Source organism: Apodemus sylvaticus, chromosome 10, assembly GCF_947179515.1.
Source record: "Apodemus sylvaticus chromosome 10, mApoSyl1.1, whole genome shotgun sequence".
Classification (NCBI taxonomy): domain Eukaryota; kingdom Metazoa; phylum Chordata; class Mammalia; order Rodentia; family Muridae; genus Apodemus; species Apodemus sylvaticus.
Window position 1 is genome coordinate 58,610,342 of NC_067481.1, and position 15,523 is coordinate 58,625,864.

Here is a 15,523-nt window from a genome sequence, read left to right on the forward strand (position 1 = left end):
TACTTAACACAGTTCCTTCCAGTTTCATCTACTTTACCAATATCAAAACCTCCTTTTATTACACTTCCTTCATCTATTCATGTGTCAATGAACATCTTGGTTGGTTCTATGACTTAACTATCATGAACTGATAATGTTGTTTATAGTAAACTACCTCCTGACACATGAAGTTTATCCTTTAGATATGTGGTAGATCAGAGATGAATTGTGCTGTTCATGTGCCTTTTATTATGAATTGTGCTGTTGCTTTTATGTCTTTTTTTTTACTGTTTTCCATGTTTTTACTATTTCCATGTACATATTTAGGTTCCTAGTGCCTGCAGAACCCAGAAAACAATATAAGATCTTCTGTAATTAGAATTATAAATACTTGTTCAATACTTGTAAACTACCAGATGGATGCTAGGGATTAAATCAGTGTCCCCTTCAAGAGCTTCAAGTAGCTATAGTACTTTACATTCCCATTAACTGTACATAAGCATCCTCCTTCTATATTCCTACAAAATGTTCATCTTTTTTAACTTTAAAATATTTATTGACATTAAGAAAACAAACAATTTTCTTAAATATTTTTAAGTTTTTTCTTTGTTTATAAGAATTTCATATATGTATACAATTAAATATGGTCATTAGTGGTAGTTTGAATAAGAATGGCCCCCATAGGCTCATCTATTTGAATGCACAGGCAGCGGTATTACTTGAAAGGATTATAAGGATCATTGAAGGAAATATGTCACTGAGGTTTCAAAAGCCCTCATCAGCTGCCTACCCATTCTTGATCAGATTGTAGCTCTCAGCTACTGCTCCAGTATCTGCCTGCATACCACCATGCTCCCAACCATGATGATAATGGTCTAAACCTCTAAAACTGTAAGGAAACTCCCAGGAAAATTCTTTCTTTCATAAGCATTGCATTGGTCATGCTGTCTTTACAACAATATGACAGTGACTAAGGCACATATTTACCCCCATTATTTCCCCAGAAACTTCTCCAAAATCTTCCTATTCCATAAAACCCCTTCAAGCTTCATTTCTTTTCATATTTTGATAACCAATATGTCCAGATAGAGCTGTCCATATGCTCGTGAACGTGGCTTTAACTACTGGAATATGGGAAACCTAGTAATGACTACATCCTCAATACAGAATGATTCTCCTTCCCAAGCAACCATCCACTGCCAATAGCTTCTCAGTAAGTGGGTGGAGCCTGGAGATCATCTACTCCATCTATGCCGAGATCAGGATGGTTTGATATTCTGTAGCTCCTGTGAAGGTAATGAGAGCTACTGTGAATTAATGATTCTGATAGCTTTCTCATGTCCAGAAGACAGTGATTCACAATACTCCCTCCTATCCAAGATTGAGAGCAGCCCAGATTTGTGGGCATAAACATTAATAGTTAGAAGGTATTTTAATGTAACAAATATTCAGCAAAATAACAACAGCAAGGTTTTACCCTTTGACCTCCCTGGCTATGGGTTTTGACTAGGATTAAAGTAAAAAGTATAAATATACTTCTAGAGAGCAAGCCTCGCATCCAATCAGAAAGTAGTTACTTACCCCACAACAGTCATGACACTACTGCCTGAGTGGGACTATCTCAGCTGCCAGGCCAGCAATGCAGTGTGCAATGTCAAAAATTGAGCAAGATCATAAAAGTCACTGGTGATTTTTTTTTCTCCCAAACAACTACGTAGTTCTTTGCAATTCAATAAAAGCTAGTCAGCAGGGTCATCTTTCCTGTTTGGTTTGAGATTGATATGTTTATGTCCTGGTAGCCAGGTGTACTATCTTCAGCAATAGGATCTTGCCACATAGTTGCGGTGAATAACAAGGGCAATGGGCATAGCCTGGGTTGTTTGAAAAATATCTCAGGGACCTCTTAGAACAAATAACTTGCAGGGAGGTAGCTTGTACCTCATACTGTGATTTTCATTTGTTGACTCATGTCTTCCGGGGTCAATATTGTTCACCTGTGCAGAGTTCAGAGTAATTCTGTCCCAACTCTCTTTCATTTTTAAGTTTTATTTTGAAATTTGTATACTAACTTCTGTGTTTACATATGGCCCATTCATGCATCCATAGTTTAATAGCAATTCAAACTAGAGTGGGATCATTCTTTCTCTTCACTAATTTTTTCTTTCTTTGATGATATGAAAGATGCCATTCCATTTTATTTTAACCTTTTTGCTTATATATCATATGCATTTCATTTTAAATGTGACTTTAATATATATGTTTCAATGAGGTATAAAATTAAGCAATACATCTAGCATCTTCCAAAGCAATTTTAGAGTACTTTCATTTTAATCATTTCCTTGAATCTTTTGTTATTGTTTCATAATGTATCCTGTGGTTTCTTATTGCTGTTAAGAATCTGCTTTCAATCTAATTACTATTCTTTTATAGATACTTTATACTTTCTGATGGCTTTTAATATTCTAATGTCATCAATGATGATCTAAATGTTCACTGTATGATAAATATACATTTTATTTGTCATACTTAAGGCAGATATACTTCTTTCAAATAAAAGCTCCAATATTTTGTTAATTGTGGAAAATTATTAGCTTTAGACATTACCTCCCCTTCATTTTCTTTATTCTCTACATGTTTCTGTTAAACTCATTTGGATTCTCTCATCCTACCTACCAGTTCTTATAAATGCTCACAACTTTCCATCCTTGTGTCTTTCTGAACTCATTTTAACCATCCTTCAGATCTTCCAGTTTCCTTATTTTATTTTCAACTCTACTATTTATCTCATTCACTATTGCATCTAAATAACTGTGTTTTTTTCAGGAATTCTTATCAGTTCCTTTTCAGGTAAGCAAGCTCCTTTTTTTTGAACACATTTGTTGGAGGCTTTCTAGTATCTCTTCTGTTCTAAGTATATTCATTTAATGGCTGTTTTAGGATTATTTAATTTCCTTCCATTCTTTGTGAAGTATGTTTTTTAGCAGAGGAGGTTGATCTAGGAGAGAAAAGGTCTTTGTTTTTCAGACAAGGTCTAACTCTGTGACCCAGGCTGGCCTTGACCTTGTGGTTTTCCTGCCTTAGAATACCAAGTGCTACATGGAAGAAGTCTTTAAATTGTCTCCTTTGGTAACAATTCTATCTGAGGTACTTTCTGTTGCTGTGATGAAGCACGATGACCAAAGTAACATATCAAAGGAAAGCATTTAATTTGGGATTCAGGATCCCAGAGCATTTGAGCCCATGACAACCATGGCAGGTTGCATAGTTGCAGGCAGGTGGCAGGCAGGCATGATGCTGGAGCCGTAGCCAAGAGCTTAGACCTCAATCCACAAGCACAAAGCAGAGTTGCATGAACTTTTGAAAGCTCAACCTCCAACCCCCAATGTGACACATCTCCAACAAAACTGTCCATCTTGTTCTCAAATGTTCCACCAAAGAGGAAGCAAGAATTCCAACAGATGAGCCTATGGAGGCCATTCTCGTTCAAACCACCACATTTCCCTTCCCAGCACCCAACGCTTATGACCATGTCATAATGTAAAATGTATTCGGTCTGATTTTAAAAACACCCAGAGTCATTCACAGTTTAAAAATCCTAAGTCCAAATTTTCTTCTGAGACTCACAGCAATCTCTCAAATCAAAAAGCAAATTACATACTTCCATAATGCAATATATATTAACATTCCAAAACAGAGGAAAGAGGACATAGTGAGCAAATACTGTATCAAAGACTGAAACCCAGCAGGGGCAAACTTCAAGTCCTATAATTCTATGCTTAATGCCTGTGGCTTTTATGCCCCTTCCCTTCCAGGTTTGCTGACTGTAACATACTTCTCTCTTCTCCAGATCCACTTCTGTTTGTAGCTGTCCATGGCAGATATCCCACAGCTCTGGTATCTTCACTATCCTGACATCCCCAGTACAATTCACTTTACAGCTTCATGCCATGGGTACTCTTGGTCTCCATGTAGGGACTTTTAGACAATTTATTTGGCCTCTGCAGCTTTCTTTAACCACAGCAGAAGATTCTACAACCCCTTTACTCTTGTATCATCCATGACTCTAAAGCCAGAAGTACATGACTGATGCTACCAAGTTCTGCTGCTTACTTTCTATGGAACCTAGCCCCTCCCTTGATTTACATTTGCATACTCTTTGATTTGTTGATACACGTGCTTTCCTTTTGGCAAACTGCAGGATGAGTTGAGTCTTGCAATGATAGCACCACTCCCTTTATTCCATTTCACATCCGGCCTCTCCTTATCTTTACAGAACAAGCATTGACCCTAACATTAAATTTCCTGATGCTCTCTTCCTTTTAAAAATTACCATTTTATATTTTCTTCCATTCTTGCTCTTGTTCATTGTAAATCTTCATGAGTGGTTACTAATATCTAAGTGACAGAATTAATATTAGGCTGTCATGAAATCTCTGCCAATGAAATTTGTCCCATACTCTTTGATTTAGCCTTAAGCAGATTCTTAGTGCAAGGATAAAAAGGAGCCATATTTTTTGCCAAAATATCATGAGAATGGTCTCTAGCCCAGTTGCTAGTTTTGTCTTCCATTGACGTCTCTTGAGCTTGGCCTTCATAGTGGACACTGCTCTCAGCACTACTGTCTTCCATACTCCTATTAAAATGGCCCATTAAGCCCTATTTGCAGTGTTCAAGCACTTCCCTAGTCCAAAGTCCCATTGTCTTCCACAGTCTTCCTAAACTTAGCATGCTCAGACCTGTCATAGCAATAACTCTCATCCTGCTAAAAATTTCGACCTTAGTTGCTTTTCTTCTGCTTTGATAAAATACCATGACCAAGGTAACTTATAGAATCAAGCATTTAATTTGGTACCCACAGCTTCAGAGGATTAGAGCCCACCATGGTAGAGAACAGAGTAGCAGGCAACTAGGTATAGTGCTGGAGCAGTAGGCAAGAGCTTAGATCTTATTCCATAAGCACAAGGAAGAGTGAGCTAACTAAGAATAGCATGAGCCTTAGAAACCTCAAAGTCCATGCCTTAGGACACACCTCCCACAGCAAGACCACACCTCCTAATCCTTCCCAAATAGTTCCACCAACATGGGATCAAATATTCAAACATGAGGTATAGGGGCCATTCTCATTCCACAACTTCCAACTGTAAATTGTAATCATTTGATATGAGAAAATGCATTTTCCTGGTGGACTCTCCAATTCCCAATATTTTAATTCTATTTTGGAATCTAAGGACAAAAATAGAGTTGAAGTCAATTGGTAATGATACAATCTTACAGGAATATACAGTCTGGATACTTAACTCTCTTATTACTTGTGACTCGAACACTCCTGGAAATAAAATATTCCACTAAAAGAATTTCCTTATGACTTAATATATAGCTATTCCATTTAAATTAAGAAAGGGGCTAAGTTTGTAGCTCAATGATAAGATACTTTCTGGCATATACAGGTCTCTGGAATCAACCCCCATTATCACATGCATATATGCATGCACACGCACACACACACACACACACACTCACAAGAAGGAAAATTATGTTTTGCCTTTTTCTCAGACTTCTACTACTTCTTACTTTCAAGTGATATGTATCTCTTAGTTTTCCAAGAAATCATCCCATTAGACATGGTGCTTAGAGTTTTCCATACTTCTCAACTAGAGGAGCTAGTTTTGCTCACTGTCAAGCAAAACTGGGATTGTATAATCGTCTTTTACACTTGAGTCTTACTAAGGAATATCACAGTGTTTTTTGTTTGTTTGGTTGGTTTGTTTTTTTTTTTTTTTTGAGCTTCTGCCTATCCTAGTTCACTGCACTCCATATGCAGACAGGTACCTACTCACACAGAATGCTGAAGATGCTACCCTGAATTCCTGATTGGTTTAAACAATGATCTGTGGTTCCAGGTCCAGGAAGCCAAATTGACAGAAGTAAAGATCAATGAGGCCCGAGAGCACTATAGGCCAGCAGCTGCCCGGGCATCTCTACTCTACTTCATCATGAATGACCTCAGCAAGATCCATCCAATGTATCAGTTCTCCCTCAAGGTAAGTTCCACCTGGACCTTTCCCCATAATCATAATATGGCAAAATAGCACTATCAACCTAGGACACCATGAGAACTTACCCATCTTCTTCATTAATGGTGTCAGGTCTTCAAGATTTAAACCAGAGAAGCAGCTACATTGACTTTAGACTTAGGTGGCAGTCCCCACTTCTTTGACTTCATCTTACATAACTTAACCATAACAAAAGAGGATGCTGCCATGAATATTGGCCTCATTTGTTCAGTAAGCAGATCGAATATCCATTAATGCTGGATGATGCAAAGCAAAGGGTACCAAAGGAAGAGTAAGAAGTTTTTCTCTCCCCAAAGAGTTTAAAATATAATGGAGAAGATCCAAAATGTATATTGTTTTTATTGATGAAAGACTGACTCTAGCAATTAAGAGAGGCCAGCATTAAATTACTTTTCTTATTATCCTAATATTCCCAAAGCTACTACTTAGAACTGTTGAAATACCCATAAAACTAAAGTTCTTTGCACATTTTAAGTGCTGACTAAACTTATCGTACTCATGAAAAAATAAAGACCTATAAATTTTTGAGACTCAATGAAAGTACTTCTTATCCCCTAGTGCATTCATCAAAAGACCATAATTAAAGAAGCATTAAAATGTTGTGGATGGGGGAGTTCTGAACATCATTGGTTTGAACCAATAAGCAGAAAGATTGTATACACACACACACACATGGGGGGGGGGTACACTTCCTTCACACTGGAACCTGAGTGCACACAGAAGGCACACCTCAACTCCATAAAATATTTCCCATTAATTCAACAGTGGAAGTCAAGGTCAGCTTGTAGGGTTGTAATAAGTGACTGAGAAACCCTAAGACTTCCAATCTCTGGAGCTAATTTAATTGGAGATGACCTGTCACTGTTTCCCAACATCTTTCTTACAGCCTTGATACTCTGCAACATAGATGTATGCAGTTTATGGTATTTTGTAGTTTTAAAAATAAACATAGGCTCATATTCATATCATAGGAACATGCAAAAGAAATACAAGATAGTAAAAAGCCAGCATAAAAATGAGCATAAGCAAACTACAAGATGATATCCTTAGTTCAAGAGTAGTTGAAATGCACTATCAGTACCAGGAACCTGCCACTGTGCTGCTTTCTGAAAACAAGAGATCATGTGAAACCTGTGAATGTGTCTTCAAATGGTTGTTGTAAGTTTTTTTAAGGTGATAGCAGTCTGATGCAAAAGGCTCTGAAGCATGACTTCCAAAAAATGAAGAAGTCACCTGGCATGACGGCACATCTGTAATGCCAATCTTGAGGTGTGGTGCTGAGGTACAGGGATCGTGAGTTCAAGACCAGTTTAGTAGGCTGAACTGGTCTAAAAAAGGAAGGAAGGAATAAATGAAGAAACTAAGGAAGGAAGGGAGGAAGGAAGGGAGGAAGGGAAGGGAAGGAGGGAGGGAGGGAGGGAGGAAGGAAGGAAGGAAGGAAGAAGGGAGGGAGAGAGGGAAGGAAGGGAGGAAGGAAAGAAGGGAGGGAGAGAGGAAGGAGGGAGGGAGGGGAGGGAGGGAGGGAAGGAAGGAAGGAAGGAAGGAAGGAAGGAAGGAAGGAAGGAAGGAAGGAAGGAAGGAAGGAAGGAAGGAAGGAAGGAAGGAAGAAAACAAGGAATGGAAAAAGTATTTTGGATCCTGATATTGTTGTGGTTTTTTTTATTTTTTTTTTTTAGAGAGAACTTTATTTGATATATTTTTTATTTACATTTCAAATGATTTCCCCTTTTCTGGTCCCCTACTCCCCTAAAGTCACATAAGACCCCTTCCCTCCCCCTGTTCTCCCACCCACCCCTTCCCACTTCCCTGTTCTGTTTTTGCCTTATACTGCTACACTGAGTCTTTCCAGAACCAGGGGCCACTCCTCCGTTATTCTTGTACCTCATTTGATATGTAGATTATGCTTTGGGTATTCCAGTTTTCCAGGCTAATATCCATTTATCAGTGAGTGCATACCATGATTGATCTTTTGAGACTGGGTTACCTCACTTAGTATGAGAATGCCAAGGACAGTTGTTCACAGACCAATGTGATCTTTGAAAACAGACTTACATGTGTAGTGAGTAAGTAGCTGGGACAAGAACTTGAGAAATATAAAACAGCAAAAAGGTGGAAGAGGAGGAAGGGGGGCTCCATGAGCACCATATGTAAATGGTGCGTACAGATGCACGTGTAGACAAAAAAATACTTACAAAAATTTACATATATAAATATTTTTAAATAATTACAATTATAATAAAGAGACTTAAACCTAGCTCTTAGTCCTAGCACATAAGGCCCAGGATCCATATTACCAGGCTCTTGTACCTTATTTATACTTGTAAATAAGTGTAGTTGACTTTTAGCCCCTGGTCTTGAGCATCCTTTAAATTTTTTCTAACATTTTTCAGACATTAGTAGGACACAGTCATTCTCTCTATGTTTTCTGGTGCCTGTAGTAAGACAAGGGTAGGATTCTGGGAAATATGAGCCACCAGAGCCAGCTCTACTCTCAGAATATGCATATTATTTTCTCATAAGTAGAAAGAATTTTTAAATACTAATATGTTAGAAACTTGATTTGGCCCCTAAGGTTTCAGAATAGCTGTTGAGCATCTTTAAAGGTAGCTAAAGTCAGGAAAAAAATTAAAAAAATCTCTGTAGGGGAGAACCCTTCTAGGGAAGCTGCAAACATGGGGTCAGGCCCAGCCCCAGAGACAGTGACATACCGAAAGCGGGGAAATGTACAAGCAGTCAACATACATATGGTGTAAAATAAATGCTAAATGTAGCCAGGATTTATTTTTTCTCTTAGTGTTTTCCCAGATTATAAATCACCTTACCCAAATTCAATAACCTGTGGTTCTTTACTGACCTTTGGAAGAAATATCACTGGTCCTTTAAAAGGGTTCTTTACTGACCTTTGAAAGGAATTTTAGGGGAAATGGGAAGTAATGGCAAGGACAAGGCGAGCCATCCTGGCCCATTCAGGCCACCTGCTCTACCAGTGGAAGCTTCCCACCTTGCTCCCTGTGGCCCTAGGGGATATAATCAGCCTCTACTGAGCTATCATTTTTATTTAAAACTCTATCAGTGGAAGATAAATATAATGGGTTGGGTTAAGCACCAGCAGAAGATTTGCTGAGATCATTAGCAACCCAAGAAAGCTCCTAGGACTTCATTAACTAGAAACACATTGGCACTGTGAAACAGAAATGTCCACCCTCACCGTTCTTAAATGAAGAACACCAAGACTCAAATCTTGCATGGCTTCCACTGATGTTCATTCAAATACTTGATGTTGTGGAGACTGAAAGGGCTTTTATTTTACTTCTTGGAACCACAAAAGGAAATTGGGGAAATGAGTAGATATCTGCAGAACTAAGGATTAAATCAATTTATATATTGGTTCTTATTTCCTTTCATTATTTGTTCTATTCATATTACACTTAAAATGTAGAATCTCCAATATTTATTTTATGAGAAATCACTAAGTTTCAAATGATAGATATTGGTCATATGTAGGCTTAGATTTTTCAAAACCATCTTTAATAAGGGATCTCAAACACTTCAACCCCAACCCTTCTAGCCCACCATCCAAGAGTAGGAGAGGAAAGGGCGTAAACAGGACAAGGGGATGTGGACCTGTTTAGAAGTAGTTCTTTGGGGGCAATCCCCAATCTCTTTGTCAGGATATAGGCAGTCTGGTTCAGTAGTATCAGGATACTAACAGACCAATTCAAAAGTGTCACCAAACACAAATCAGCAGCAGTGGCCAAACCAGCACAAATTAGCAGGGGTAACCAGAACCAGCTGGAATGCCAGGAGAAGTTTTCTGTCATTCCCCTCTCAATGAAGTGAAGATCAGCGAAGATATGAGACCAATGATACATACATAGTACAGCTAGCAAGGCAAGCATTCCATCACTGTGTCTTGGGTCCTGCTTATACTCTCTCCAAACATCAAGTGTCCTCTCCTGGGTCTGTTTCAGCAAAACATCACATGAGTCTGCATCACATGACACAACCAGAAATTTTCACTTTGGTCACATCATTTTTATTCTATACTATGCACTGTTTGTAGTTCAGAGATGGACTTAAAGGAGGCTGTGTTCCTTCCACTGCAGGAAAAGGCAGTGAGATTAAAAGATGCTTACAAGGACTTAGGAGACTGAATGCAAAGCTACGAGAAACAAAAAATGGCATCTGAGATACTTGTTGAGAGAAGTCATAACATAAAATAGTTCTCACTACCTACTATGTGCCAGGATCAGTTTTAGAAAGGGAAGTTGTTCAGAACATGGTCTCTAGGCCATAAGAAATTTGTCATCTATTAAATGACATCACTAACTCAAACAGTCACTCTTGGCTGTGTCACCTTTGTGTTTAGGTAGTTATCTGATTAAAACTTACTAGATCACGGCCTTTGGCTACAGCATGTTGTTTTTCATTGATTTCACTAATCAACACTTAACACGCACATTTATTAAACCATTTTACATTGCTAATAACCTCCGGGCCATCTCTCCAGTCCCTAATAGCACCAGGTAAATTATAAAGATAAGCTTATTTTGGCTCTTAGTTCTTGGTTCAAGTTCCAGAGGCTATAATGGTGACAGTCTGTCTGTTGGCAGAGTACAGAAGTTGCATAGGACATCACTTGGTAAGAGTATGGTATCATATCTCTATGCCCTATTTGTGGATGACCTCACCTCCGAAAGGCCCCTTCTATGAATATCATAGTCAAACTAAGTTTCCATCCTCTTAAATACTCAGGGTAGGGAATAAATTCCAATATGAGTTTTGGAAAGACAAATTAAATGCTAATAACATTCTGGTGCCCTCACACAGGTGTCAAATCTCCTGAGACTGGAGTTATAGTTGTGAATAATAGTGTGGGTATTAGGAATCGAACCTGGGTCTCCTGGAAAGAACAACCAGTGCTCTTAACCTCTGAGCCACCTCTACAGTCCCTGAATGCACAATTTCTTACTAGTTTCTCCTCTTAGCAGGAAGTGATGGGAAAATCTTTTAATGCATAACTAGAAAATTATAATATTCTTCATAGGGAAGAGGCTTTTATAAATCACCTATAAATCTCTCCACAGGCCTTCAGCATTGTCTTCCAGAAAGCTGTGGAGAAGGCGACACCCAGTGAAAGTGTCAAAGAGCGAGTGGCTAATCTAATAGACAGCATAACTTTCTCAGTATACCAGTATACCACACGTGGCCTCTTCGAGTGTGATAAGCTAACCTACCTAGCCCAGATCACCTTTCAGGTAAAAGCAAACCAAAGATGTTTCCATGAGTAACATTTACCATCCAGTCAGCTTGCTTAAGAAATGATAGCATTTCTCAAAGGAGCTCAACCTGGTCGTCACATGCACTGACCCACCATAGTCCAACTATGGCTGAGTCACACACTCATAACTGACCATTGTCCTACTCAGAGCAAACATTTTTAATCAATCATTGTACTTTCTTCCCGCTGATACTCGATAATCTGAGATCCTCAAAATGTCCTACCAGAAGCCACGAACAGCCAACCAAATTGGCACTGATCATACAACCAATAGATTGGTGCACAATCAATAGATCTGGGTCTCTAGTGCTATCACTACAACACACTAGGGGAGATTTCAACAGCTTTGATTCTTGGGAACTTGAAAACTTAAGACTTTCCATGTCACTGTAATATTAGGAAGAAACCTTGATCAGTCATTTAGTTCCAATATCAAAGAGCCATAAAACTTCTCTTCTCTGTATGTGCCTTCCTCACCATTTGGAATTGGGATGTTTCCATGTATAAGTAAGTGTATCGCACAAGCTATATGAACCCAAAGACCCACTCCAGTGCTAAAAGTCAATTGTCCTGTCATCCATTTGTATTCTTTGTATGTTTCAGTGTCTGGGTCGCATGTTCATGTTAGCACACCTTACCACTCACCCTCTGTATGACCCAGATGATAGCGTAACCTTCAAAGAAATCTGGATCCCACCTCTCATGTGACTCATCTCCACAGCCAAGACAAAGACTCTCCCATCCCATGCATATACCTCTCCACACAGCTCTCCAAGCCCCTATACCTTCAACCCCTCTCCCTGGAAAGTTCTCCCTTCCTATTTTAACATCCCTGTCCCTTATCTTCCCCAAACCCCAAAACACAAATCATGGCTGGATTAATCTATTCCTTCTCCTGACTGCTAGTCACGCCTCTACTTAGAACTCTTTATTGATTTATATATGCACTTCTATTTTGCATATATTCATATGTCGCCTTGACACTTTCTTCAAATCATGTCGTTTGTATGTGTCATCTGCTCAATTAAATTGCAAGCACATATTCCATGGCACTTATGATTGATATATAATACTTGCTAACCAAGATATATAGTCATCCTCTGTGTGCATTTAAATCGCTCTGGTGTTTTGGCTGAAAACAGATGCACATAGAAGAAATTTGCATGAATATACACTTCTAATCCACCCTCTTTAAATAGCCAAAATTGATGGGCAAGCTCTAGAGCTAAAGGCAGCAGTAATTGCACTAAGTGACAAGCCCTAAGATCTCCAGCCTGCCGTGTCCACAGCTGAAGAATCTCAGTGTTGTTTTTCTACATTGCAGATTCTCCTTGTGAATCAGGAGGTCAATGCAGCAGAGTTGGACTTCTTGCTTCGGGCTCCAGTACAAACAGGAACTCCCAGCCCAATGGAGTTCCTATCCCACCAGGCCTGGGGAGGCATCAAGGTAAGTACCAATCCCCAAAAAAGTTATGCTGTCTCAACGGTTTGACTTAAATACCAGTCCTCATGACATTAGTGTGATTCTCTCAGAGTTGAAATATGGAGCCATTTTGCACACATGCATGTTCCCTTTCTTGCACCCACTGCAACAATATCATTCTATCCAAGCCTGCCAAGAAGCAAGCAGGAAATGCTGCAGTGAGTACTCTCCCTTTAGAATGGGAGGGAATCAAAAGTCCTGGTGTTTTGTGTTTTGTTTGTTTGCCAGTTAAGCTTCCTTTCCTCTGCTAAGGCTTAGGGATGGAATCTGGGTGGCTCCAACAAGCCCAGGGACTTTTGTGAAGCTGTTCTATGCCACTTTCAGAAATCAGGTTAGTGCTGGAGCTCTGCTGGGCATCTCTATTACTCTGAACTAAAACTCCAAGCAAGAGGATCCTTCCCAACCTGGGACTCTTAGTGCTTAAGAGTAGCTCATATCTGTTGGGTTTGTTGAAACACACTACTGTTTCATCCTCTTGTCCATCTGCAAAATGGGTCTTGTTTGTTCTTAGTTAACATGGGAATATAAAACATAGGTCCTACCCCTTAGAAATAGCAAATCTAGGATACAAATCCATGTTAGATGGATTAGTCTAGTCAAGACTTTATGAATTTTGAAAAGATCACAAGCTACAAAGTCCTTTTAGTAGGAACTCAATTGACATTTGGAGCCAGACCTGATATCTACCAGAAAATGAGGAACGACTAACTCCCAGATCCAGAGAGTCCACGCCTGCATTCTACAGAGGCAGCGCTTCAGTACATACCCAATGGGCACACATGAAATAGCACATTTGTAAGATGAATCCTGCTTATGGTCTTCCATGTTTGTTCTTACAGTGTACAAATGTTTAATAGTGCACAATAGTGGCTACGTTGCTGGGTTGGAAATCCTGACACAAGTGTCTGATGCCTTTATGAAAAGTCTGTTCTGAAAGCAGTTCTGAATGAACCCATTCAGAACAAGAGCAACAATGAAAACGACTTAGTTAACACAGGCTCTGGATTCAGATGTGTGTGTGTGTGCGTATGTGAGTGTGTGTGAATGCAAATATAAGTATGAGTGTTCATGTGTTGGGGAAGGGGAAGCACTCGGCATGTTACCTAACTCTCTGGATCCTTTGTTTCCTTATATATAAAATGGACACCATAACATCTTCCACAAAGTAAACATTCAGGAGTTAGAATCTGCTGATAGTTGCAGTGTTTGCTTCACAGGCTGCCGTTGTCAAGCACTATAAGCAAAGTTTCCTAAAATGACAGAAGTGGACAGTTGTGGAGCCTGGAAATCTGAAGTGATGATGTAAGCAGAACCAGGCTGCCTCCAAATCCTCTTGGCGGGATTTGTCTTGGCATCTTCCAGTTTGGGGGCACCTGTGACATTCCTCAGTTAGGGCCCTATAGGCTTAGGCTCAGTCTCCACCTGCACAGTCTGCCCAAAGCTGTCTTCCCTCTGTGTGTCTCTTTCATTCTTGTAAAGGCACCCGTCACAGCGGACTAGGGCCTACCCTAATAAAACCATTTAAACTGAGTACACCTACAAAGACCATATTAATTTTTAATTTTAATTTTAATGAAAGAAAAATTGTGCTGGAGGATAACTTTTCAGTATATCTTCTGATAAACACAATTCCTAATAATCCTGATTATAAATTTCCCCAATATAGGGGACATGCATGCTATGGCTAATGGAGTGTGCCTACTAGAATCTGTCCACAGGGAAAACACTCCAAGTGCTTCCATCTCACAGAGCTCAACCCACACTAGTGTACAGATTCTTTCCTTCCCTCCTCTCACAGAATGCATTGTTGGCATGCCTTGGCTTCACTCTGGCGTTTTGTTTTGTTTTGTTTTTGTGGGCTGAGCTCATCTAGCTATTTAGTCTTTTGCAAAAAAGCAAAGTTCTCTGTCTCTGCCTCTCTCTCTCTCTCTTTCCCTCTCCCTCTCCCCCTCTCTCCCTCTTCTTCTCTCTCTCCCTCTCTCTCTCTCCCTCTCTCCCTCTCCTTCTCTCTCTCCCTCTCCTTCTCTCTCTCCCTCTCTCTCCCCCTCTCCCCCTCTCTCCTCTCCCCTCTCTCCTCTCCCCTCTCTCCTCTCTCCTCTCTCCCCTCTCTCCTCTCTCCTCTCTCCCCTCTCCCCCTCTCCCCCTCTCTCCTCTCCCCCTCTCCTCTCCCCTCTCCCCTCTCCCCCTCTCCCCTCTCCCCCTCTCCCCCTCTCCCCCTCTCCCCCTCTCTCCTCTCCCCTCTCCCCCTCTCCCCTCCCCCCTCCCCCCTCTCCCCTCTCCCCTCTCCCCCTCCCCTCCCCCTCCCTCCTCCCCCTCCCCCCTCCCTCCTCCCTCCTCCCTCCTCTCTCCTCGAGTTTGCTGTGTGGTACAACAGTTCCAGATCCATCATACCGGAGCACAGCCTGGGATGCTCACAGGTGAAGCACAGAGCAATATGTGGTACACATCATGGAAGCCTTTGATGAATGCTTTTAAAGTGTTCCCTTGGATTGTAGCCTAAAGAAACAAACTGAGTATAATTGAATAGGAGATGATAAAAAACAACATTTTAAAGGATTCTATCTAATGAGGAAGGTTGATTGTCTTGCTTCCCTCCCTAGAAGAACTAATAAGTAGGTAATGAATGACATTTCTGTGATAAAATCCTGCTTTTATTGTTATCCTTTGTAAGGATGTTTTCAGTCCCCTCAAAGGCTGAACTTTCAG

General features: G+C 40.1%; 1 protein-coding gene across 1 annotated transcript in view; it reads left to right on the forward strand.

The window, feature by feature from the left end:
* The window catches only part of Dnah9 (dynein axonemal heavy chain 9), a 347,292-nt gene that overhangs the window by 284,359 nt on the left and 47,410 nt on the right, over positions 1-15,523 (forward strand). Inside the window, exons 57-59 of the mRNA XM_052195119.1 lie at positions 5,880-6,020; positions 11,141-11,311; positions 12,659-12,781. Of these exons, the coding sequence (XP_052051079.1) occupies positions 5,880-6,020; positions 11,141-11,311; positions 12,659-12,781 (435 nt within the window). The remainder of the gene's footprint in view (positions 1-5,879; positions 6,021-11,140; positions 11,312-12,658; positions 12,782-15,523) is intronic.